Genomic DNA, 23654 nt, shown 5'->3' with positions numbered 1-23654 from the left:
AAACATTGTGTTTGGATTTGAAGCATGTTGAATTGTGATTGTCTGAAGTGTGTCGCCAGCCAAACAGCAGAAAGAGTCTGGGCTGTCAAAGGGAGGGGAAAGAAAAGGCACAGTTTCAGCAACAAATCAGAAAGAGGAATTTGAATCTTTGGGGATTGTAACTGCAAAGTACTATGTTTGTGACTGTGTGTGGGCAGGGCAGATTAATGTTGCGAATGTCATTTTAATGGAAGGGGGGTTGCACCTCAACTATGTGATTTACATATTCCATTTGAGCAGCAGGATTATATCACAAACTCTTCCAAAGCCTGCTAAATCACACTAATAATTCCAACAAAGAATCGTTTATGCATTGGAAAATCGGGAGCCACAACATTGTGTTTATAGATTTGGATTTATTTCTTTTCAATATGATTTCAAATTTATTTTTCTCTTCTGTCAATCCCTGATTTCAGAATATAACATCACATACATAGCTTCTGATGACATTAAATTGAATGATACATAAAAAATGGGAAATATCCATTAGTCTGATACCCTCTGTAGGGGTGTGCATGCAATGTAATATAATGGTTTTAAGGGTAGATAGCTGATTCTGTAGGTAGATTAATCTGGTGTGTTGCCTACTGGGGTAGCAGACTGCAGTTTTCGGTGGCATAATAACCCATTGGCCTTAATCCTTTGCCATAACCACGAGGGGGGGCAGATTACAACGCAGCTCACCCACACTTCATACCTTCTTTTTGGGCACCAACAATCACAGTCAGATTCTGAGGAGGTATTTCTTTCTAAAAGTGATAAGAAATGAGAATTTAATAAAGAAGATAAAAAAAGTGCTCCTTTAATCTGTCTGCCACGACAGAGAACCAGTACAGAGGGGGAGAATCATAGTAGTGTTTGAGGCAAATGTCCCCCCTCAGCCAAGTTGAAATCATACATGGGTGCTTTGGCATCAGGTAGCTGGAGGCGTGGGCGCCTGAGCGTGCCCTTGATGACACACACATTAAGGCACGCAGACCGAGTCCCCCATAGACTTCAGCCATGCCCTGCCGGGTCTGCAGTGTCCGCCTGCATCTGCCTCTGAGGGGTGGTAGATCTGATGCTATCTGGCACTTCTGTGCCACACATGTGTGTCACACACCACAACATAGGCTTTAATAAGGCCCCGAGCCATGACTTGTCATGCATGCTTATTACTAAATAAATGGCCCACATTTCATTTTTTTTATACCCATGCTTGAATTCCTTGCAGCTGCACCATACAGCTTTTGGGACTAAGCTGCCACCGGTAAACATTTTTGTATACTACATTGTAACTATTTTCTTAATCAATTCATTCATTGTTTCAGTCATTTTTCTTTGGTTCCAGCCATGAGAGTTTATGTCTTTGTTGTATAGACTATAACAATAACTGAACATCTTTTGGGTTTAGAGAGCTGCTTGGACAAAACAAGCACTTTGAATGCATCACATTCGAGTCTGGGAAATTACTATGTCAGATTTTTAACTGTTTTGTGACATTTTATAGAAAACAAACACTAGTTGAAAAATAAATTCACAGATTAATCGATAACAAAAATAATAGTTATTTGCGGAGCTAAACAACACATGCAACATCCACTGTATTGAACGTAATAGAAAGTGCAACAACATGGTTTTGTTCTACCAATTGAGCATGTTTTACAGTCTCTATTAAAGTGCCCCTATTATGAAACCAATCACTCATTCTGGGATTTGGGCTGTTATTTTGTGACTATGGTGCTAACCATTGCTACAACACAATCTAGTTCACCATAATCTCCAAAACAACAATTTACATGTCCCTGTTCTGCAGGTATTCTACAAGTACGCCCTCGTTTAGAAGAAGTCTCCCAGCTAATCCTGCCTTGTACTGACCAAAGTTGGAGAAAGTTATCTATCTTATGCGATCTTACCTAGCTACTGCACACGTGCGACTCACAACAATGATAGTAAAGAAGTAAGATGTCTCACTCTGTAGCTAAAAAAGAGACCTAAACACACAGGGTGAAAACAGGATCTGCAGCATTGTACAGTACAACAAAAGTATTTTAGTTTTTTAAATGAAACCATGTAAACCTTTTTTGATACAACCTCAAAATACAATTATGAACCTGAAAATAAGCATAATGTGGCCGCTTTATTAGATTTTGACCAAAATACCTTGGAAAATATAATGATGTAAATGTTATTACATCAGCATTAAACAATACAGGATTTAAATAACCAAATATAGAGGACAAGCTTTTAACAAGCATAGCACAAAACTGCTAAGAAGGTCCCAGATTTTTGTGGAGATTAAAAGATTTTGTCCAACGTAGAGTGAGAGAACTGGAGCCTAATGTAAGTTATTAAAGGGGAGGTCTTAATGTTGTGATAGATGAAGGAGGTAGGGAATACAGTATTCCATTATTACAAGAATTGAATTAAGTCAGTTTTTAGAATGAGACTTTGTGTGGAAATTTTATCTCTATGAATCCTAAATAAAGCCAGTCTGAAACATTTCCCTCCGTTGTTATGTTAATTATAGCCAGCATACCATATACGGTACATACAGTAAAAGGCACAGAGAGCAACAGCCACCAAACCATTGCAGCAGCTCTTCAGTAGAGTTAGTTTCTTCCGCAAAAGAGTCTAGACTGCACGCATTTCATAACTGCATGTCCTTTGCTTCCACATTGTGTGTGTGTGTGTGTGTGTGTGTGTGTGTGTGTGTGTCTTTCTTTGTTTTTCCGGTCTTGTATCTGTAGTCCTTTTGTTCTCCATAGGAATACATCTGTTCTCTGTATTTGTCCAATTATCATTCTTCGCAGGGCTGTGGCTGCTGTCCGTCCATTTGTTGTCATGACTCTCCCACGTTTTTCTTTCATCTTTGACATCTCCACTTTGTAGCAACACTGACATTTGAATATATATTTTTTTACCTTTCAAGTTAGCATGCATTAGGTCAGCGGTCCTTGATCACACCTCCTAGTCTGCCCATAGGAAGTCTTAAACATGTCCTCCTAGCTGTCTGGTGCTGATACATATCTCATAGCTCATCACAGACATCCCCGCTCTGCTCTGCCCGACCAGAGGACAGGGCCCTGCTGTGGTCTTTGTCTGCTCTGATTGAGACCCAGTCACAGTGGTTGTCAGTGGCCCAGATTCAGATTCAGGCTATGAACTCAAACGAGACCCTCTTCCTTTTATCCCTCTCTTTCTCTCTTTCTGTCCCTCATCATAATGAGCTTGAGCACAGTTAATGGCCTGGGTATAGTGCTCAAAGGAAATCGGTTCTTAATTCTTACCTTTAATTGTGTATAATTTAAAACCTAAGATGAACCTAAAAGTGCAGAAGAGTATTTTTTTTCTTCTTTTTTTCGTGCAGCTCACCAGGCATGCTATTGTAGTTGTCTCATCTCAGTTTTTGTGAGACACTTTGGTGCAGTGTTTCAGCCTTGCCCTGTATTAGTTACTGTGTGAAGGTTATGCCCACCTCTGTCTCTGTGCCAGGAGATGCCTGCCTGCAGGAGGGATCTGCTGACTGTTGAAGGATAGGACTGTGGCAGATGTAGGAGCACTAGGGTGGTGTATAGGTTGCAATGCATCATACCGCATTATGCATGTGTAGAAAATAATAATTTCATGTATTATAATGGCTGTTATATTTGTTTGGACTTGAATGATATAGTTCTGCTTTGGGGAATTCCCTCTCCAGTTAAGAGAATAATCCTACATAACTTAGTGCCATATATATTACCCTTTTGTCCTTAGTTCCGGCAGCTGCTTATGCTGAGTGTGGCTTCCCCAACCTGGCCTCTCTGTTAAGTCCACAGGCATCAGAGCTATTTACTCAACAGAGTCAGTGGGACATTGAATCCCAAATCTCTTCCCTTCCTCACGCTCCAGTGGCCTAACTATGAACTCAATCACAGCACCACCTACCACCAGGAAACGCCACTGTGTGCAAGTAAATGAATGACTGAATAAATTAATAATGAGGGAAGGAGTGAAGGAATCACACCAGGAATTACAAAGTTAGAAAAGAGTATTTTTTTAGTTTCAATGCACATATTTCAGTTCAGAAAAGCTGTTTGTGTCGACACAGACAGTGGGAAATTTCCTACTGTGAGAAGTGCAGCTGCATCTTACTGAATGTGAACATGTTCTGACTGTTAAGTTGTGTATCAATGCTAACCATTTCTTTCTCTCTCTGTCTTTTTTCTGCTTCACCCGCCATGGGTTTCTTCTGTTTATGATGGATTGCCCGTCTCATTCAACAGGAAACAATCTAAGGTATGTAAGTTCAATCTGTTTCTGTTGCTACAATGACAAAAAACTGTCCATAGCTGACGTGCAGTGCCAGCAGAAATAGTCATCTGTAGGGACTTCTCACTAACTGTCCTGTTATCACACATAATGAAATCATCCAGGAGGATTCTGCACAGGGAACACAATTCCCGTGAGGAGATGAGAAGCATCCTGCACAGGTCGATCTACTGTTGTGGCGTTGTTTCTAGGGACATGATTGAGAGTGTTTTAGTAGTTTGGTTGGTCAGCAGGAGCCGGATAGATGTCCGTGTGAATGTGTCAGCGCTCTAAGATCTCGTGAACACCCACAAAGGCTCTACAATGAGAAAGGGATGAGCGCGGACACTGGGGCAGTTTGTGTGCCCATTCAAAGCTGCATTGTTGGGGTGCACCCTCACCTCCCCCCTTGACAACATGCTGGTGACTAGCTCAGAGATGTTTCACACACCAGGGACGGGCTTTGTGCTCAGTGCACTCGGCCGCTGACGGGACCGGGGGAGCGTTAGCGCGGGCCACAGGCGTGCGAGGTCTCTGGGGGCTTGTGAACCTGAGTTACCCTGTAATACCTTTCAGCTAGACAAGCACGTGGCTGTCTACTAAGTTATAGTGGCACTCAAATTAGTCTCCCTGCATTCTAAGGGGTAAACAGAGGTTGCGATCCAATCACGTTTGACCAGTTTTCATCCAAGAAGTGACAAAAAGGGCATTGTGCTTCTCAGCTTCATCATTATTTGCACTGCTGATTAATAGTAATTCTCCAATCATGAACAATTTGTTGCGCAGTGACACCCTCAAGCTGGACAGACACAGACCAGAGGAGATTGAAGCCCTAGTTACCAAACCAGCTCTAATTGAGAATGATGGCACTTTTGTTCCTCTGAATGGCACCCACTCACTTGTCTGAAGTCACTAGAGGAGGTCTTTCTTTCAAAGCATTCAGTGATCTCAGTGCTTCCCATGCTGACTGTGCTACCAGTGGTGCAGTGGCCAATAGCCTTTATTTTGATTAGAAGGGAGTTTGATTATTTGGGGTGTTTGTATAGGGGAAAGTGCTTTGGTCGAGCAGCAGCAGTGCGCTGACAGCCAGGAGTAGTAATGTGCAACAGTGTTGTTCTTGCACTGCAGGATGACAGTGTAGAAGCAATTGTTGAACATGGAGGAAATGTTTAAAAACAAGGGGCTGAGCTACAGTGAGGTACAGAGAAACTACATGAAGGAAAATAACAATGATTTGCAATTATAAAATCATCAATACACCTTCTAATGCAGTCATGTTAAATATGTCATCCAGGGCAACAATCTAAATGGTACCTTAAACAACCCAAGAGCAGCCTCAAACCATAATTTAGGAAAGAGAAAGCACATAGTTTCTGCAGCAATAATTAAAAATCACAGAGCAACGCCACAAACACTTATTTTAGATTTAATTGCAGAAGGTAGGGAGGGCAGCATACAAAGCTCTATTATTTACCTATTTACCTAATTCAATGTGGACTTTGGGAAGTTATATATCCTATAATCATGGGCAGAGTGTTTTGAACAAGCAGATATGAAATATAAATGAGATATTTCTATACTAACTAATTGAAACTACTCAAAGGAGAAGTTTAAGATTGGTGTGGGTCTGCAGCATATACAGTAACAGGAGCTTTTCTGTCTGTCAGGAGGTGAATGAGCCCATAGCTCTTTCCCAGAGAGCATCCTCTCTGTGTGTTATCCATCCATAGCTCATGCAGGTGCCTGAGGGACACAAGGGGTTTCTGCTGCTGAAGCCTGTGTTGTAAGACCCAGTGCTGATGGCTGAGGGCCAGCCTGCACCACCGGGAGCAGCTACAGCCCGGTTTCCTTGGAGACGAGGGTCACCGGGTGCTGGAATTTCTTCTGAGGAGCACTGACCCTGATTTATGAATTCATTTAACTCCAGCCACTATGACAAAACTCGGGGCAGCTAACAGTAGATTTGTGCAGACAGTCATGGCGCGGTCTTAACGAGCATTACCTCGAACAATACTTGGTTAGACTTCATCTTACTCACTCAGACAAGCTTAGTCCTGCTGATATACTGCAGGGTGGCATGGTTCTGCACAATAAGCCTGTTTTTTTTAGTACAACAAAAGAAGTAAGACCACTACTAAGATCAGGTTGTGTTGTACTGTACATGCTTGAACAAGTGTGAGAAGAAGTGTGTGTTTACACTCCCTGTGCTGACTCCTCTGCAGGTGTTTGCGTTTGACCACTGTTTCTGGTCCATGGATGAGTCCAACGTTCCCAAATATGCTGGTGAGTCATAAATGCTGAAACTGATCCTTTACTCATCACCAAAGAACTCAAATCACGTGTCCATGTAAAGACATTATGAGCTTTGTGCCGCAATAGAGCAGGGAAGCTCCCTACTTAATGGAAAGCTGTTTTTGCATCATGCAAAGCACAGTGAGAGCAGACATGGTCATTTGTGTTTTGAGCACACATTATAATATCCAATTGAGTTAGTCGTCTTTGTATTGTCTCAAAAACAATAAAACCACCATGTTTGTTTTTCTCAGACAGTATATTTATCATGTACAGTCCCTAAACCATTGTGCTTATTGATTGATTGATATTTATGTGACCACTTACATATATAAAAAATATGTAAGCAATACTCTGTGTCATACATTAATATACATAAAAATTCAGGGATGACACAATAAAGCCAAAGACTCATTTCCATTGTGGTTTCGTTGTGTCATGTTATTATCTACCGGTCATTACTCTAATGAGTGCTCCACAGAAAAGGTTGCAGCTACAGTTTTTTGTAAAATCTATAAAAAAGAGAATATTACTGCCAGTCCAGGGTGGATTTACACAATCATTATTCATATTTTCCTTGTCTTTTTGCTCTCACTTTGTGATGGAAATGTAATAATTACATCTGCTTTGTGCTGAACCGACAAGGCAATCTGTTCAGTGAAGGGCTTCCTCAAGGGCCCGGAACACAACTTTATTTAGCTCGTTAAACAGCTGTCCCATTCAGCGTGAGCACGACACTGAGCAACACAAGAGCTTTCTCTACACAACTCAGCATTTTCCAAGCAACCAGACAGGAATCTGTCATATTTTTATTAAATTTTATTCTTCCTTGTTTATTGGCCCTTCTCAATAAATGTCTCTGGGTTAGGGTTAGTGTTAACCCTATGTTACCGCACCCATTTAAGGATGCAAACAAGACGACTAGTATTACTTCTATATCTGAATGGTTATCTTATCTCCATCTCCGTGATTCTTTGTCTTAAAGGTCAAGAGGTGGTGTTCAAGTGCCTTGGAGAGGGAATACTTGAAAATGCATTCCAAGGATATAATGCCTGCATATTTGCCTATGGACAAACAGGTAACTAAAGATCCAGAGTCACTCTTTTTTGCTTAATCCCTTACATCATGCAGCATTTATAAATAATTAATTGCCTTTCTTATACTTAGATATACTGGCAAGTAAAGTTTTCTCCAGATGTGTCCATAGAAAGTTTAATCTACAGAAAGACTTGTATTTGTAATCACGCTGGTGAATTACTCAACTCCTCCTTTCTTCACCCTTAATCAAATTAGCTCCTTTATCCCTCTTCCTATCTTAGAGGGAAACACGTGGTAGAAAGATAGCTACTGTTTGGAGAGAAGAGCACATATATATTTGTAGTCGCCCCGGATCACCTGATGTATAAAAAAAAAAAAAAAAAGTCATGATGGGAATTAGAAAGGCACACAGCATTTAGTTTGCTGTTTCTTAGCAGTCTTAGTATAATCAAGAACCCCCATTTAAAGCGTTTTTTCTGTAGGAATGGGAAGGTTGGTCGGTCGGTTGGTTTGGTCACCATTTTTGTCCTGACTGAAATATATCATATTTTTTGGATGATGTTTGTGCTTCCCATTGAATTTCTCAACAATTATTGCAATTTTGTAAAGACACTGTAAAGACGCTTTACATAAAGGCGGAACAAGTAACACACAAACAAAAGTTTTTGTTTCATGGTCCCAAGAAGACGAAATACAATAATACTTTGGTGATCCTTTTATCATCATCAGGTCAACATTTTAATTGTCCAACACTTTGCTTATTGGTCAAATTTAATGAAATTCCCACCAGCCTCAGATGAACATTGTGTTTAGGGCTAATCTACGATGGGGACCATGAAAAAATTATACCCGCTTCACATCAGCATTTGTTGTTTGATTTTAACGTTTAGCTACAGCTAAAGTAAATGCATGGCTGCAGGCTTGTTACAACATGTAGAGAATGCGTTATCTCATGATCATGATACAGTATATGACATATGATGTAGCTAAATTGTTTCTGGAATCAAACAGTTAGTGTGCTCAGAGTAGGGACTCATATTAAGTTTCACTGTTATTTAACCACTGCACTGTGTGGACCTCTATCTGTAGGGGATACAATCATGTGTGACTCTGCAATGTCCACCCAGGTTCAGGCAAGTCCTTTTCCATGATGGGGAATGGGGATCAGCCGGGTTTAATCCCTCGACTCTGTTGCTCGCTGTTTGAGAGGGTCCATAGAGAGGAGAACGAGGGCCATACTTTTAAGGTGGAGGTGTCCTACATGGAGATCTACAATGAGAAGGTCCGTGACCTGCTCGATCCCAAAGGGTGAGTATGGGCATCTTCTTCAGAGTAAGCACATGTAACCTGCATAGCCACCCTGATATTAATAATCTAATTCATTGTTAATGCTTAATGCTTTTGACCTGGGATGACAGCTAGTTAAACAAACTGTGGTGACATTTTCTCATAGCTTTGGTTCACTCCAACTTCAGCACAGACGTTGACCTCAGCTCCCGCTTTGTGTTATTTTAGCATCTCTGTTTATAGCTCTGTTGTGTCTAGTAGCCTGTATGGGGGACGGCAACAGAATGATGTGAGTAGGAAGCTCAACCCAGTCATTTCCTGCAGAATGGCAGCCAGCATCATCTTCTGACACTGCTGCATTCTTCGCCTCCGTGGTCTGATGTGGGTTGGCAGACAGACTGCAGGGGAGAGCGAACTGTGAAAGAGTGTGTTTCAGGGACATCTGCTACTGAAGCTGGGAGCAAGAGAGCGGTCAGAGCAGCCTGGGAGCCGAGCCCAAGAGAGGGACTACAGTGGAGTGCATTGTGTGTTGCAGATGTCTAAAGATGCAGCCAGAGCCATTTTGATGGCAACTTCCTTTCGCTTATATAATAAGCCTCACAATCTCTTGGTCTATCTGCCTCTGTGATTTTCAGGAGTAAACATTGGCTGTGGTATAGACACGTCAAGTTTAAATAGGATCTCTGTCACACTATGAGTTGGCGCTGGTCTTTCTTGTGGATGCATCCTCTTGTCTGCTGCAGTGGGTGGTAGGTTTCTAGAGTGGAGGCAGGGAAGCTGGTTTCTGCCAACATCAGTTGATCTGTAGCCATGAAGAGGGATTCAGTGACTCACTGGCTTACTGATCTAAAGGATTTCTCCTCAACACCTGGTGGGTAGCCAGGTTAAGATGAGTTTCAGTTTACCCACCTGTCCCCATCTTGTGAAAAACCTACCCTTAGTTTAAGTTTTTGACACGGCACATGTAATTTACTAGGATTGGGAAAGTCTAATTGGCATTGTCTTACAAAATAATGGTTAGTCTTCATGTCAGCAAACACAATTACTCCTGTTTAGTAACATTATCTTGGCTGATTGCGAAAATTGTTTAGCCTTTTTTTAATCAAGCATTTGTTATTGTTTAGAAAGCAAGTTAGAGAGATGGAGAAACACATTATTTGTGTTGGTACTAAATATGATTTGTTAACAATAAAGAATAGCCAGCCTTGTCCTTAAGGAAAAGGGAAGGGAAGGGAAAGGGGAGTTTGGGGTCCCCTGCTGGGGCTGTTTCCCAGATAAGCGGACGAAGAGGGATGGATGGATGGTCCTTAAGGAAATTTAGAAACGTTTTTACGTGAATGATTTTGGCATGAAACTCCTGTTAATATTTGTATTAGTTAACTATTTCAGTATTGCCATAACATGCGAGGCTGTCTTATTTCCCCAAAAATAATTTAAACTGTTTCAAGAGAAGGGTAAATGAGTCATATGAGCTTCTCAAAACCCACCCTGATGCATTACGTTTTCATTCTAATCAAAGACTCAGGTACAGAGGAGGAGGTTCTAGCTTCTCAAAAAGATATTTCATTGAACTGTCATACGTGCTAAGAGGTTTTACATGACAAGGACTTTCCTTTTCTTCTTTCTTTTTGCATGCATGTCCCAAGTTGAAATGCTAATTATTCCTCCCTTTGTCTTCTCTTTCTCTTACTCATTGTCTTGTTTTCATTACTTTTGAAGGAGCCGACATTCCCTGAAAGTTCGGGAACACAAAGTCTTGGGTCCATACGTGGATGGTCTGTCTCAGCTGGCTGTTACCAACTTTGAGGTGTGTCTTTCGTTCATTTTTCTGTCATCACACTGTGACCAGAGGCAAAGCTTAATCCAACACTGTATCACTGACCACATGCCTCATATTTCACATACTGTACACATAGACATGAAGTATAGCATCCAGCAGAAATGTCTTTATATCACATCCCCAGTTGTCAAGCCGCTGATTTATATTCGGAATAACCATCATGTTTCATATCCTCCCAAGTGCAGAAACTGTAATGACACATATTCCTGATGTGGTATGTAGTCATGGGATTTCTTGTAAGATAAATGCCAAGCCTTGGCAGGGTCTTCCTTAATTACGCTTAAACATCTCCACCCTGTTCCTCTGTGCTCTGCTCTGCCTGATATTAGTGCAGTGGTTTCCCACAGCCTTGGCCCACTGCCTGCTCTAAACCAGCTAAATCCTATGGCACACAGCCATAAGTGAATACCGTTTGACTTTCCTCGTATCTTAATGGCCCATGTGCAAGTTTTACCTAAATCCAGAGAAACGTGTATACATTTCCTGCAACATTTTATTTTATGACCTCACTCTCTATCTTTTTAGGACATTGAGGTGTTAATGTCAGAGGGGAACAAATCTCGCACAGTTGCAGCCACCAACATGAATGAGGAAAGCAGCCGATCACACGGCGTCTTCAGTATCATTGTCACACAAACGCTTTATGATCTGCAGTCTGGGGTCAGTCTTGCTGTTCAGCCACTTTCACCATAAATCTTTCTTGTCCTATCATGGGTCCGACTGACTGTTTGTTCATGTTGTGATGATAAACAGAATTCAGGGGAGAAAGTTAGCAAGATGAGTCTGGTTGACCTGGCAGGAAGTGAGCGAGTTTCCAAGACTGGAGCTGCTGGAGAGAGACTCAAAGAGGGCAGCAATATTAACAAGTGGGTACATTTTTGTATGAACACTATTACAAATGTTCGAAGTCCAATTAACCATTTGACTGGTTAAAGCTAATTGTCTCTGTGTGTGTGTGTGTGTGTGTGTGTGTGTGTGTGTGTGTGTGTGTAGGTCTCTCACCACATTGGGCTGTGTGATTTCGGCTCTGGCTGATCAGTCTGCAGGAAAGGGGAAGGCCAAGTTTGTGCCATACAGAGACTCAGTGCTCACCTGGCTTCTAAAGGTTTGACCCACAAATTACCAATATTTATAACTGCCTTCTGTCTTGATGGTTGTAATATGTGGTTGTGGCCAAAAACTGGCACTGCACAATGCACTGTGCCATGCATGTAGACCAAAAATGAAAGATTTAGCAGCTATGCTTTGTTGCAACATGTTTTCTTTTCTTCAGGACAACCTTGGCGGCAACAGCAAGACAGCAATGATAGCCACAGTGAGTCCAGCGGCTGATAACTACGAGGAGACACTGTCCACGCTACGCTATGCCGACAGAGCCAAGAGAATTGTCAACCACGCCGTGGTGAACGAAGACCCCAACGCACGGATTATCCGAGAGCTCAGGGAAGAGGTGGAGAAGCTCAAAGTTCAACTCTCTCAGGCTGAGGTGAGAGGAAGGATTGGATGGACCAAAGACGCTCCGATTAATTCATGACAGACTTGTCATTTATCATAGAATGATACATATTGTATAGATATTGATTTTTTTTTTTTGTCTCTCATTGTTCCCAACAGTCATTGAAGGCTCCCGAGTTGAAGGAGAAACTGCACGAGTCTGAGAAACTCATTCAGGAGATGACTGTCACCTGGGAGGAGAAACTACGAAAGACAGAGGAGATCGCCACTGTATGCACAACAGTCATAAACAGACTCCAAAATCTTAATAAGCACATTTATACGTTCAGTAAAACTGTCATTATCTCTGTTTACAGGAACGTCAGAAGCAGCTGGAGAGCATGGGCATCTCTCTGGAAACATCAGGGATTAAAGTGGGGGAAGACAAGTGTTTCCTTGTCAATCTGAATGCTGATCCTGCCCTAAATGAACTACTGGTCTACTACCTGAAGGTAATGGGAGTTTTTACAATGTGATAACGCATTATTCGCATGATATCTAGCTGAGATACTACATAGTACTCACCACCATCGTCACTCTGCTGCCTTAAGTACGTCAGAATTTTACGTATTTGTCCCAGGTGACCACACTTTTCCAGAGTCTTTATTGAATTTATGTGGTTTTAATAACATCTGAACTTGCGTCTGTTCCCGCTTAGTTTCAATTTAAGGAACTCTAAAAGATGATACATATACAACGCAAAGAAGCAGACCCATTTTATTTTAATGCCATCATTAAATAAATGAACATTTTGTAAATTTGTAGACAATGGTATGGACAAAGGCCAAAGATCTTTGCGACATGGTGTCATGTTGTTCATTGCAAATGCTGTATTTATTTGTTTAAAGTGCCTGAAGTAGTCACAAATCCAAAACATGGTAATGGCTAAAGTTTGTACGAAAGCCAGACAGTTCTCTTAATAACAATCTAATTTTAAGGATAAGTGGCTGCCAAAATGCCTTTTAGTCACTCTTTCATTCACTGAGGACCGGAAACACAGCAGATATGGTGCAGTGATCCAGATGGTAAAGTGAGAGCAGAGAAGAGTCCAGTAAGAGACATTGCAATGCACTGAAGTGGTAACAACATGTTAGTTAGACCTGTAAGAGCACAGGCATGTGAGAAAGCAGCCTGTGCGGCGTACAGAACAACGGGCCTTTGTCTGGGTCCTGCAGGCCAGCCTGGCATATCGGTGTGGAATAACTATGGTAATGCAAAATGGGTTAGTTCGCTGCAGGGTAGGACATCCTCTTGAAGCTGGGATGTTTGTTTAACACCGCCCACTCTGCGATGAGAGAGACACAAGTTTTTTCACTTAGGTTTTAGTTTTTTTGCCGAGGTTTTATTCTCGAATTTGACATTTTATGTCTTGCGAATGACAAAACCCTTGTGCAAATTGGTTCAGTAAACAACATTTTGTAGGCTATGACCTAAAGTTGGAACAATATGTTGGGTGTAATTATTTTCATCTGTCATTATAGTTTCCATAATCTGTCCTCCACTTGTGTGTAGGAGCACACGCGTGTTGGTGCAGACACGTCCCAGGACATCCAACTCTTTGGGATTGGTATCCAGCCGGAGCACTGCGTCCTGGAGCTCTGCCCAGACGGGGATGTTACCTTGATGCCCGTAGGGAATGCTAGGTGAACTACAATATAACTACATCTATCTAACTATCTATCTATCTATCTATGTTGTCTCTCTCTTCATGAATGAATGATCTATCTATCTATCTATCTATTTATCTATCTAACTCTGTTGTCTCTCTCTTCATGGATGAGTGGACCTGAGTGTTTCACATAACCTCACTGTACAGGAATCTATGTTCTGAGCTTCTCGCTTTGATATCAGAGCCATGTCTCCCTCTCACTACAAAAGGATTTTTCCTTCTCAATTAGTTTTCCCTGTTTGAATATGAAGATGATAATGCCATCTGACATCTTCATTATCAGAGTTTGAGTAATATCTCTGTTTACTGCAGGACCTGTGTGAACGGAACAATGATTGATTCCTTGGTGCACCTGTGGCATGGAGATCGTATCTTATGGGGTAACAATCACTTCTTCAGGTATGACACGTGCTGTACTGTGGCCACATTCAAATGTGTGAACAGTCATGAAATTAAAATGTCACTGATTGGAAGCCCTGTTGCTCTGTAGGATTAATCTGCCTAAACGAAAGCGGCGGGACCGTTTAAAGGAGCTGGAGAGAGCTTCCCCCAGAGAGAGCTTCATCGAGGCAGATGTGGAGACCGCCAGTGAGGCCTCTTCTGAGCAGGACTACAGCTATGAGTTTGCCCAGATGGAGGTTATAATGAAGACTCTGGGGAACAACGGTATGATTAGGTTAATCTGCCTTCTGCAATCTATATCATCCCCAGGCCACAGCTTTACACACTATATATTTAACTTAGGGTTCTAAAGCTTGAGCTTGTTCTAGCTAATCTGACCTAATAATAACATGTTTCAGAAATGCCACTACTGTAAAACAATACTCCTTATCTTAATATAAAAAAGCACAATTCTAGCGTTAATTGCAACAATCCGCTGACTATTTTCTTTGTGAATTGTTGCTACAAATTGAAATGTTAGAGGTCGGATTTAACCAGGGTGGAGCTGACATGGGATGAACAATCCATTAGGGCTCAAAGTCCATTAGCACCCCCTTCTCCTAATGTCTGATGTGATAAGTGTCTGTAGTATGGTTTTATAAATGTTAAATGTTTTTTTATGTGAAACTCTGTAACTCTTGGGACGCACAATGGAAATTGCTTGTTTTGTGTAAGGATTTACTTTACTTTAATTAATTATACAAAACACAGAAAATAAGATGGAGTCACCAAAGGTATTTGTGCTTGATAAGAGACTAAAATGATGAATTGAAATGAATGATCAAAATAGTCTTTTTCGGTCAATCTGTTGAATTTAAACGATCATTAAGACAACAATAAGAAAAATATATATATTTTTTTTTATCTTACAGAGACTTTCCTATGGATTTTAATAAATGAATACATTCTAATAAAGCCAGGGTCCATAAGACAAAGTGCATTATAAGGCAATTATCAATAATATATGTATTTTTAAATGAATAACATAATTTGTTCTCAGCTGTGTTGGTTGCTGTTTGTTCGACCCTGTTCCTGTTAGTTATAATTGTTTGTCATAATCAGGACTTGTTGTTTCTCATGTGTGTAGACCCCATGCAGAACGTGGTCCAGGTGCTGGAGAAGCAGTATCTGGAGGAGAAGCAGACGGCTCTGGAGGAGCAGAGGGTGATGTATGAACGTGAGCTGGAGTCGCTACGGCAACAGCTCTCTCCCGAGAAAACGACCCAACACCATCGGAGCAGCAGCGAGCGCCTCACGTTCCCGACGCACACACCACACGGCAAACTGCGACTGTGGACCGAGGAGCGGTTAGTGGAATGCACCGACACACCCTCTATGTCCACAGTGTAACAGTGACCTGATATTTGAGGTTAGGTTTAGCCATTATCCTCTGACATGACTGAGTTTTTACTGATATTTCTTTTTTAATTTGCCATCATTGTTAACTCCAGCCACTGTGGTTTGAGAGCCAAATCTGAGATGCAAGAATCAGTGACCCTTTTACTAAAATGTAAGCATCACAAGTCAACGTTCAGTCAGTCACGTACACAACCCTTTGTATGTTTTGCACTTTGTTCCTGTACACAGGAATGCTGTGTACATTAAGTCCACACTGAGGGTACGATGATACGATATGATAGGTTGCAGGTCTTCAGCTTCATGAATAAATGAATGATCTCTGTGTTCTGTCGTCTGTGTGTATGTGTGTGTGTGTGTGTGTGTGTGTGTGTCTGCGTGCGTGTGTCAGCGATGAGCTTTTTCGTCAGAGCCTGTCTCGACTTAGGGAGCAGGTCGTGAAAGCCAACACTTTGGTGCGAGAAGCCAACTTTTTGGCAGAGGAGATGAACAAACTGACTGACTATCAGGTCACCCTTCAGATTCCTGCAGCCAACCTCAGCGCCAACCGCAAGGTCAGACCTCTGAAACCCTTGCAATCACACCCCAGCACCATATCACCGTATTGGACAGATTTCATTGTCATCTGTTGAAGTATGAATATGTGCTGAAGATTAAGTGTCTTAATCTGTTTTGTTTTTTTTATATAGCGTGGGGCGATAGTAAGCGAGCCTGCCATTCAGGTTCGGAGAAAAGGAAAGGGGACCCAGGTGTGGACCATTGAGAAGCTGGAAAACAAACTCGTGGATATGAGAGACCACTACAGGGACTGGAAGGAAGGCACAGATGAGATGGTAAGAAACAGAAGATCAGAAATAGGAAAAGATAAGTAGAACATATTGACTGGGTAAGTTAGGTTGTGTTCTGTTTTTTTTGTTTTAGTATAACAAGGCAGACAGTAAACACTGTGACCTATTCTATGAGGCCCAAGAGAACCACAACCTGATAGGAGTGGCCAACATATTTCTGGAGTGCCTTTTCCATGATGTCAAACTACAATATGCAGTCCCAATCATCAGCCAACAAGGAGAGGTAAGAGTGCACCAACATTAATAGAGTCATACACAAATAAATGATTCCTGGTGCAATATTCCAATATCCTGATAACATCAGGTCCATATGTAAGGATGATGTACATACATTTAAAATGTACACATTATTGGGCATTTTTATATGAATGGAGGGGATGAAGTGTCCCTGCGCTCTATGTACAGGTTGCAGGCAGGCTGCACATTGAGCTGATGCGAGTGAGTGGAGTCGTACCAGAGCGCCTGTCCGGGGGAGACGACTCGTCAGAGAACTCTAGTGAGAGTAGCTGCTATGAGGTGATGGACACCAACGGGGAGATTGTCCACATGGCCAAGAGGCTAACCTGCAGGGTAACAAAGATGGATATAATGGAATAGGATAGTTTAGTAAAACAGTACTACAATGCTCAGTAACTCAGCTTCATCCTGTCTACTTGTCTCTTTTCTGCAGGTGCGGATCAAGGAGGCCACAGGTCTGCCGCTCAACCTTTCCAACTTTGTCTTCTGTCAGTACACCTTCTGGGAGCACGGTGAGCCCACTGTGGCTCCTCCCATGGTCAGCCCAGACAGACCTTCCCCTCGAAGCCCAGATGCCCAGTTTACTGTCCAGTTTGACCACTGCAAGGTACATTAAAAAGAGCTGCTAGTTGTTTCAATTTGAATTTGAATTTTTCACCTTGAAGCATTAGCTATTAGATTCCCGTTACTTTTGTAAACTGCTTTAATTTTAAAATCAACTCCACTACCAATCTCTTGTCTTTGTGCAGGACTATGCTGTGCATGTGACAGATGAGTTTTTGGAGTTTATATCAGATGGAGCATTGGCCATTGAAGTGTGGGGTCACCGCTGTGCTGGGAACGGACATTCTCTCTGGGAGTTAGACGCACTGGAGGCCAAGACCCAGACGCTCCGTGACAGGTACATGTATCACATGTTTCTCACACATAAACACACCAGAGCATGTGAGTGGAGTGGAGCACAAGCAGGGGGATTTTGGATGGAGTTAAGAGTGGATTTTTCAAATGTTGGAGCGTCGCCTTATTTCCTGCCCCATACCTCTCAAATTTAGCCCTGGTACCACACATACCATGAGTTTGAAGCATGCCGAAGCTCTTCTCTGTGTTACTGCAGCAGCACAGTACATGCAGATAAACAGCGCCTGTCCATTCCATGCTGCTAGTGCCTTCCATCCGGCAGACGTTTTGCTGCCAAGCTCCACACATAAAGGAGCGGTTGGCTCCTTTTTATTTATTTCTGGAGCGAGGGGTAAACGATTGACGGGAGCGGGGAAAAATCTGAGTTAAGTGTGGAGCGTTATTTATTGGAGCAGGGGAGCGAAGGTAAACCTACTGCTCTGTGAGCGAGCAGTGGAAATTCTCACTGTCCACTCTGCTCACATACTCTGACACACACACTGCGGTTTCACACCTAACTAATCTTGGCTGTTGCATGTTCTAGGTGGAGTGAGGTGTCTCGCAGGATTGAGCTGGTGATCTCCATCCAGGAGCTGAATGAGCAGGGAGAGTACTCATCTGTGGAGCTGCATCCTGGAAAAGACGTCAGCACCGGAGGAGTCTTCCAACTCAGACAGGTCAGATAAAAACTAGGAGCAAGTTTCTCTTTAGGTCAGACTGGCTACCGTACATCAAACACACATTTTAGAGAATTATACTGTTACTTCTGTTGCAATTATAAACAGCCGTGTACATGTAGTGCTTTGAGAGTGCAACGCTGGCTGAATTATTGGGATTTGTCCAAGCAGGGTCACTCCAGGAGGCTGCAGGTGTGTGTGAAGCCGGTCCAAAACTCAGGCACTCTGCCTCTGCTGGTGGAGGCTGTGCTGTCTGTCTCTATTGGCTGTGTGTCTGCTCGCTCCACCAAACTACAGAGACCACTCGACAGCTACCAGGTCTGTGAAATACAAATGCACGTTTTTGCTTACATTTACATGAAACGTAGACCATGAACCTATTGTGTTAACATAAATAGGATGATGGTTTGTATGTAACTGATTCTGAGTTTTGGGAACAGTACGCTTGTTTCATGCCAGTGATGTACAGTTTTATGCTGATTTAGCCAAAGTATGTTTAGTCCAACTCTGGTTTCGTGTTATCTGAGTAGCTGGCAGTGAGTCTAAAAAAGGCCAAGGAATGTGCAATCTCATTATTGCCCTGTTTGTCTGGTAACATGTAATGATGTGCCCTGATGTAGAAAGGAAGCAACCATTTTTTATTTTCCACATTTAGAATAATTTAAAGAGTAAATATGGTAGTTGTTTTTAAAGGTTTTGAAAAAAAAGAAGGTTGTTTTTACTACTCAAAAGCATACATACATGGATGTAAATGTATCTTTCGCATCACATCTCAGAGTCCTAGAAAGTTACTTGAGCAGTGAATGGCTGTCATGTCAGGGCTTATTTCTGGTTCCTCACATTTGACTGAGTGTGTTCTCTCCTGCCAGAGAGAGAAGGAAGACGATATGGATAGTTATCAGGTACCCTTTCAGTCTCCCACTGCTGCTGCTCCCCCTGTAGTTCACTCTGCAGCATGAAGGACACCAACTTCATCGTATGTTTGTGACTAGGCCTGTTGCTGAGGGCATGTGAGGCAGGGGGCAGAAGGCTGTGCCAACTAAACAAGCTTTATTAAAAAGCTGCACATGTGGATGATTTTTGATGCTGTAATTAGCAATCACACCAACCATTCGTTGGCAGCCCCTTGATGCAAAATACAGTTCCACCCATGGCTGAGCTCCCAGCCTGCAGTCTGTCTGCCAGGGATCCTGTCCCGCTCTCTCTCGCCTTCCCCCTCAGTTTGCTGAACACTAATGCTGCTGTTTGCTTGTCAATACTGAAGACCTGCAGGAATAATACGCCTCACTATTTCATATGGGAATTGCATGGCTGCATGATTTACAGTACTTTGCATGGTGGAAGTGTGCTCACATCCAAAGCATTATGAGGTTGGGTTTGAGGTTGGGTTTGTTACTGTAGACATATGGTTCCCTCACAGAGTAATCTGCTGTAAATCCATGTTGGACATTGCGTGGCTGTGGCTGCCATGTTGGTGTGTGCATGCAAGTTTGTGTGTGCGTGTGTGTGTGTGTGTGTGTGTTTTGACCATAATTGTTTTTCAGCAAAAGAAATGCACCTTGGAACTTAAATTGGCCTAAATTAGCTTTCACTTGGCTTGGTATAAAGGAGCAGTTATGATACTTTGTCAGACAAATCAGCCCCGTGCACCCTTGCCTTGCCTTGTAAACACTGCACTGTGCCCTGCAGCAGGTCCTCTGCCTTACTGAGCCAGCTGGCACTGATTCTGGTCTCTGCCTGTTTCCAGGAGGAAGACCTAAACTGCGTTCGAGAGCGTTGGTCAGAGGCCCTGATCAAACGGCGGGAGTACCTCGATGAACAAATCAAGAAAATCATCAACAAACACGGCAAGTCCTCAGCCCTGTGTTATAGCCACCACTTGCTGAAGAACATGTAGCGTGGCTGCTGTGTGTTGTCTGTAATTTTAATGTTTTTGTCCAAGTGTTGTGATGAAACCTCTCTCCTCATTCGTGTATCCAGAGAAGTCAGAGGAGGATATTGAGCGTGAGGCTCGACTGGTGGAGCAGTGGGTTGGCCTGACTGAAGAGAGAAACGCAGTGCTGGTACCGGCACCTGGCAGTGGCATCCCTGGCGCTCCCGCAGACTGGTAAAAACACAAACACACTCCCATGCACATGACACACTCACTTTCATTTGCAGCCATTATCCTCATATTCACTTCATTGTAGGACCCCGCCTGCAGGAGTGGAAGCTCACATCCCTGTTCTTTTCCTGGATTTAAATGGTAAAGCAGACACATCCTTGATCTCAACTGGTATTTCACAGGTTCCTTTCAAGCCTGTACACACACTAACTTTCTTCCATTGTCTTTCATGCCCCCAGCTGATAATCTGACAGTGAATGAGCAGCTGACCGGCCCACACGCTTCAGGTGTTAACTCTATCCTACCCAAGGAGCATGGAAGCCAGTTCTTCTATTTGCCCATTATCAGGCACAGTGATGAGGAGGTAAACAATCGGTTTGATTTTACTGCCCTCCTGTGGCCAAAAAGGGAATTCTAGGAAACGTAAACAAGTACAAATGCAGCTTTTGTTTTAAAGCTTGTGGTGTGTCTTATAAAGTTGAGTGACACCTCATAAACAAAGTATTGGTTTATCCATTGCTTCTTCATCCACTAGTTGTATATTGTGTATTTTTGAAAACATGTTTCTCTGTGAGCTGTTTCACAAAGGCTCTGTTGAATTTTGCTGATTTTACTACTTTTATTCTTGCTAGAGTTTCTTTTTTTCAGATAATTACACACAGCGTGTCATCATGCATGAAAGCAATGTTTTCAAAGAAAAGTCCTCTTCATTTTCTGTTTGATGTTGAACAGCAGCACTAACCATAAAGGGATCACTGCCCTCTTTACTGTGCGTAAGTGTGATGAGGTGGTGATTTGAATGCTCATTAGCAAACTGCTGCAAACCCAAATCTACAGCCCAGCTACATGCCTGTAATCCATGTTTCTGTGTGTCACAACCCACTGGGACAGATTCTGTCTTTGTAGACGATTGTGGAGTTGGAGTGGACATTAATAAAAACACAACGCTTTAAATTCGGCAGGTGTCGGCGCTGTGTTCCTGGGACTCATCCATCCATGATTCTGTGCACCTCAACCGCATCACGTCTCCTAATGAACGCATTTATCTGATCATCAAAGCCACGGTGCAGCTCAGCCACCCTGCCTCCATGGAGCTGGTGCTCCGCAAAAGGATCGCTGTCAATATCTACAACAAGCAGGTTAGTACAAGAGGGATCCAATTTAATCAGAGGGGGTACAGCCCACAGCAGAGGTGGGTGTTAGCAGCAGTGGATTGTGTTTTGATGATCAACACTGTATTGTTTTTCTACAGAGTTTCACTCAGAGTCTCAAGAGAAGAATGTCCTTAAAGAATGCGCTTTATTCTTGTGGTGTGACTTATGAGATTGTTTCCAACATACCAAAGGTACAACTTTTTCATTTTACCTCTGTGTATTACAATATCCGCCTTCCGGATGTGTGACAAATAACCTGTTTGGTGTTTATCTTTACCCGCCCTTTCTACGTTTTCTCTCTTCCCTGTTCAGGCCTCAGAGGAGCCAGAGGAAAGAGAAACCTTGGCCCTCATGGCTGCTCGCGGGGACAGTGAGGAGACTCAGGATGGAGAAACCTACATAGAGAAGTACACACGGGGAGTGCTTGAAGTGGAGAACATCCTTAGTCTGGAGAGGCTAAGACAGGTATTTTGGACATTAGCATATTAACATACTGACTGAGCGACCTATGTGAATGAGTGACTGACATGTTAAGAAGCACCTTTTTTTCTCCCTTGAAGGCTGTGACAGTGAAGGAAGCGATCACAACCAAGGGGAGACACCTAAGAAGGAGTATCAGCACACCAAATGTACAGCATGTAATGAATACATCACTCACTGCACAGCCCACAGAACCATATTGAAATGATTGTTATTAGATAATATGACACTAAGAACACATTGTGTCTTGCTCTCCAGTCTTCATGTAGTAAAACAGACCTGACTGGTTGTGAGGATGAAGACTGTAAGGTAAGTCATGTCTGATGTTAGACTACATGTAACTTGTCTTGGCTGTATTAGCCTTGTCAAAATGCATAGCTTTTCTCTGAGCTAAATGCTGCTTGTCATAATTGCCTCTTTGAAAATTAAAATCTCTTTCTTCTTTACACTAGGGGTTTTCACTTGAGCCCTGAGCTTGTACACAGTTAAAAGTATTTTAGCTGCATCTCTACTTTAATCTCACTGCAATTCTTTGCAATATAACATGTGTGTTACCGTCTAGGACCACTGTGATCATGTGGACAGCACCAACTGCAATCCCCCGGAGGGCTCGCTTTGTTCCACACCCATCAAAAGCAAGGAGAATTCAGGTAAACTACGGAAACAGCAAATGTGCAGCAGCTACATTGCGTCCTCACTTATTTTGTGTTTATGTTACTACATTATAACTGGGTTACGTACCATTGAATGCAACCACACAGGTTTGGTTCCAGAGAGCCCTATGTTTTTCAACTCCAGCCCCTTCAAAGTCCTCTCCCCTCAGCCACCTAAGTTCCTCAAGTCCCTGCTGCCTGTCAAAGAGGAGAACAAGGTGAAAAAAGTCCTGGAGGCCCGGCCGCTGCTGGGACAAGAGGTAAGGAGGACTAATTCACTCTTTCTCAAGAGGGGAGAATTCATGTCTATGTTTTTGCCATGTTGCTCCAACATATCCTTGTTTTGTCAGTCCGCTGTCAAACCTCATTTTTACATTTTACCAAGTCACTTATCACATCAAATTGCATTTCCACAAGGTACACTTATTGACATTGACAACAATTACTAATTGTCCAAAGCTGCTTGATGATTTTTTTTTAATTGCTTTGCTATCATGTGACTGGCCGAAAAACAACATGATATCAGCATCGATTGTGGTTATGTCACTGTAAGAGCATGACTCACAGGAGCATGATTTCAACTGGGAAGAGACACAACTATATATTAGACAAAGCTATGCTATAAAATCTCATACCTTATTTTGTTTGTGATTGTCTGGGTGTTCCAACTATTTAAAGGTCCCATGACATGGTGCTCTTTGGATGCTTTTATATAGATATAGACCTTAGTGGTCCTCTTATACTGTATTTGAAGTCTCTTACCCAAAATTCAGCCCTGGTGCAGAGTAATAGCCACTAGAGCCAGTCCCACTATGAGCTTTCCTTAGAATGTGCCATTTCTGAGTCTGTGGCTTTTGAGGAGAAGAAGGGGGGGGGGGG

The 23654-nt window shown here is 42.5% G+C and overlaps 1 protein-coding gene across 6 annotated transcripts in view; it reads left to right on the top strand.

Moving 5' to 3' along the window:
* Positions 1-23654, top strand: part of kif13a (kinesin family member 13A) — a 36451-nt gene that overhangs the window by 7716 nt on the left and 5081 nt on the right. For 4 of the 6 annotated variants that reach the window (XM_034873832.1, XM_034873831.1, XM_034873827.1 and 1 more), the window contains exons 3-37: positions 4284-4296; positions 6531-6591; positions 7586-7678; positions 8766-8946; positions 10645-10732; positions 11291-11425; positions 11519-11631; positions 11759-11870; positions 12039-12251; positions 12380-12490; positions 12577-12711; positions 13772-13902; positions 14241-14327; positions 14419-14594; positions 15457-15676; positions 16117-16279; positions 16415-16558; positions 16647-16796; positions 16979-17143; positions 17244-17417; positions 17560-17711; positions 18252-18384; positions 18556-18702; positions 19254-19286; positions 20132-20231; positions 20365-20491; positions 20574-20629; positions 20728-20852; positions 21451-21627; positions 21741-21833; positions 21955-22107; positions 22203-22280; positions 22381-22431; positions 22685-22772; positions 22884-23035. In XM_034873832.1, coding sequence (XP_034729723.1) covers positions 4284-4296; positions 6531-6591; positions 7586-7678; positions 8766-8946; positions 10645-10732; positions 11291-11425; positions 11519-11631; positions 11759-11870; positions 12039-12251; positions 12380-12490; positions 12577-12711; positions 13772-13902; positions 14241-14327; positions 14419-14594; positions 15457-15676; positions 16117-16279; positions 16415-16558; positions 16647-16796; positions 16979-17143; positions 17244-17417; positions 17560-17711; positions 18252-18384; positions 18556-18702; positions 19254-19286; positions 20132-20231; positions 20365-20491; positions 20574-20629; positions 20728-20852; positions 21451-21627; positions 21741-21833; positions 21955-22107; positions 22203-22280; positions 22381-22431; positions 22685-22772; positions 22884-23035 — 4330 coding nt within the window. The remainder of the gene's footprint in view (positions 1-4283; positions 4297-6530; positions 6592-7585; positions 7679-8765; positions 8947-10644; positions 10733-11290; positions 11426-11518; positions 11632-11758; positions 11871-12038; positions 12252-12379; positions 12491-12576; positions 12712-13771; positions 13903-14240; positions 14328-14418; positions 14595-15456; positions 15677-16116; positions 16280-16414; positions 16559-16646; positions 16797-16978; positions 17144-17243; positions 17418-17559; positions 17712-18251; positions 18385-18555; positions 18703-19253; positions 19287-20131; positions 20232-20364; positions 20492-20573; positions 20630-20727; positions 20853-21450; positions 21628-21740; positions 21834-21954; positions 22108-22202; positions 22281-22380; positions 22432-22684; positions 22773-22883; positions 23036-23654) is intronic. The other 2 variants (XM_034873828.1, XM_034873829.1) reach the window with 2 other exon arrangements.

Source organism: Etheostoma cragini, chromosome 6, assembly GCF_013103735.1.
Source record: "Etheostoma cragini isolate CJK2018 chromosome 6, CSU_Ecrag_1.0, whole genome shotgun sequence".
Taxonomy (NCBI): Eukaryota; Metazoa; Chordata; class Actinopteri; order Perciformes; family Percidae; genus Etheostoma; species Etheostoma cragini.
Note: the sequence above shows the minus strand (reverse complement) of the source record. Positions and strands in the feature narration are given on the sequence as shown.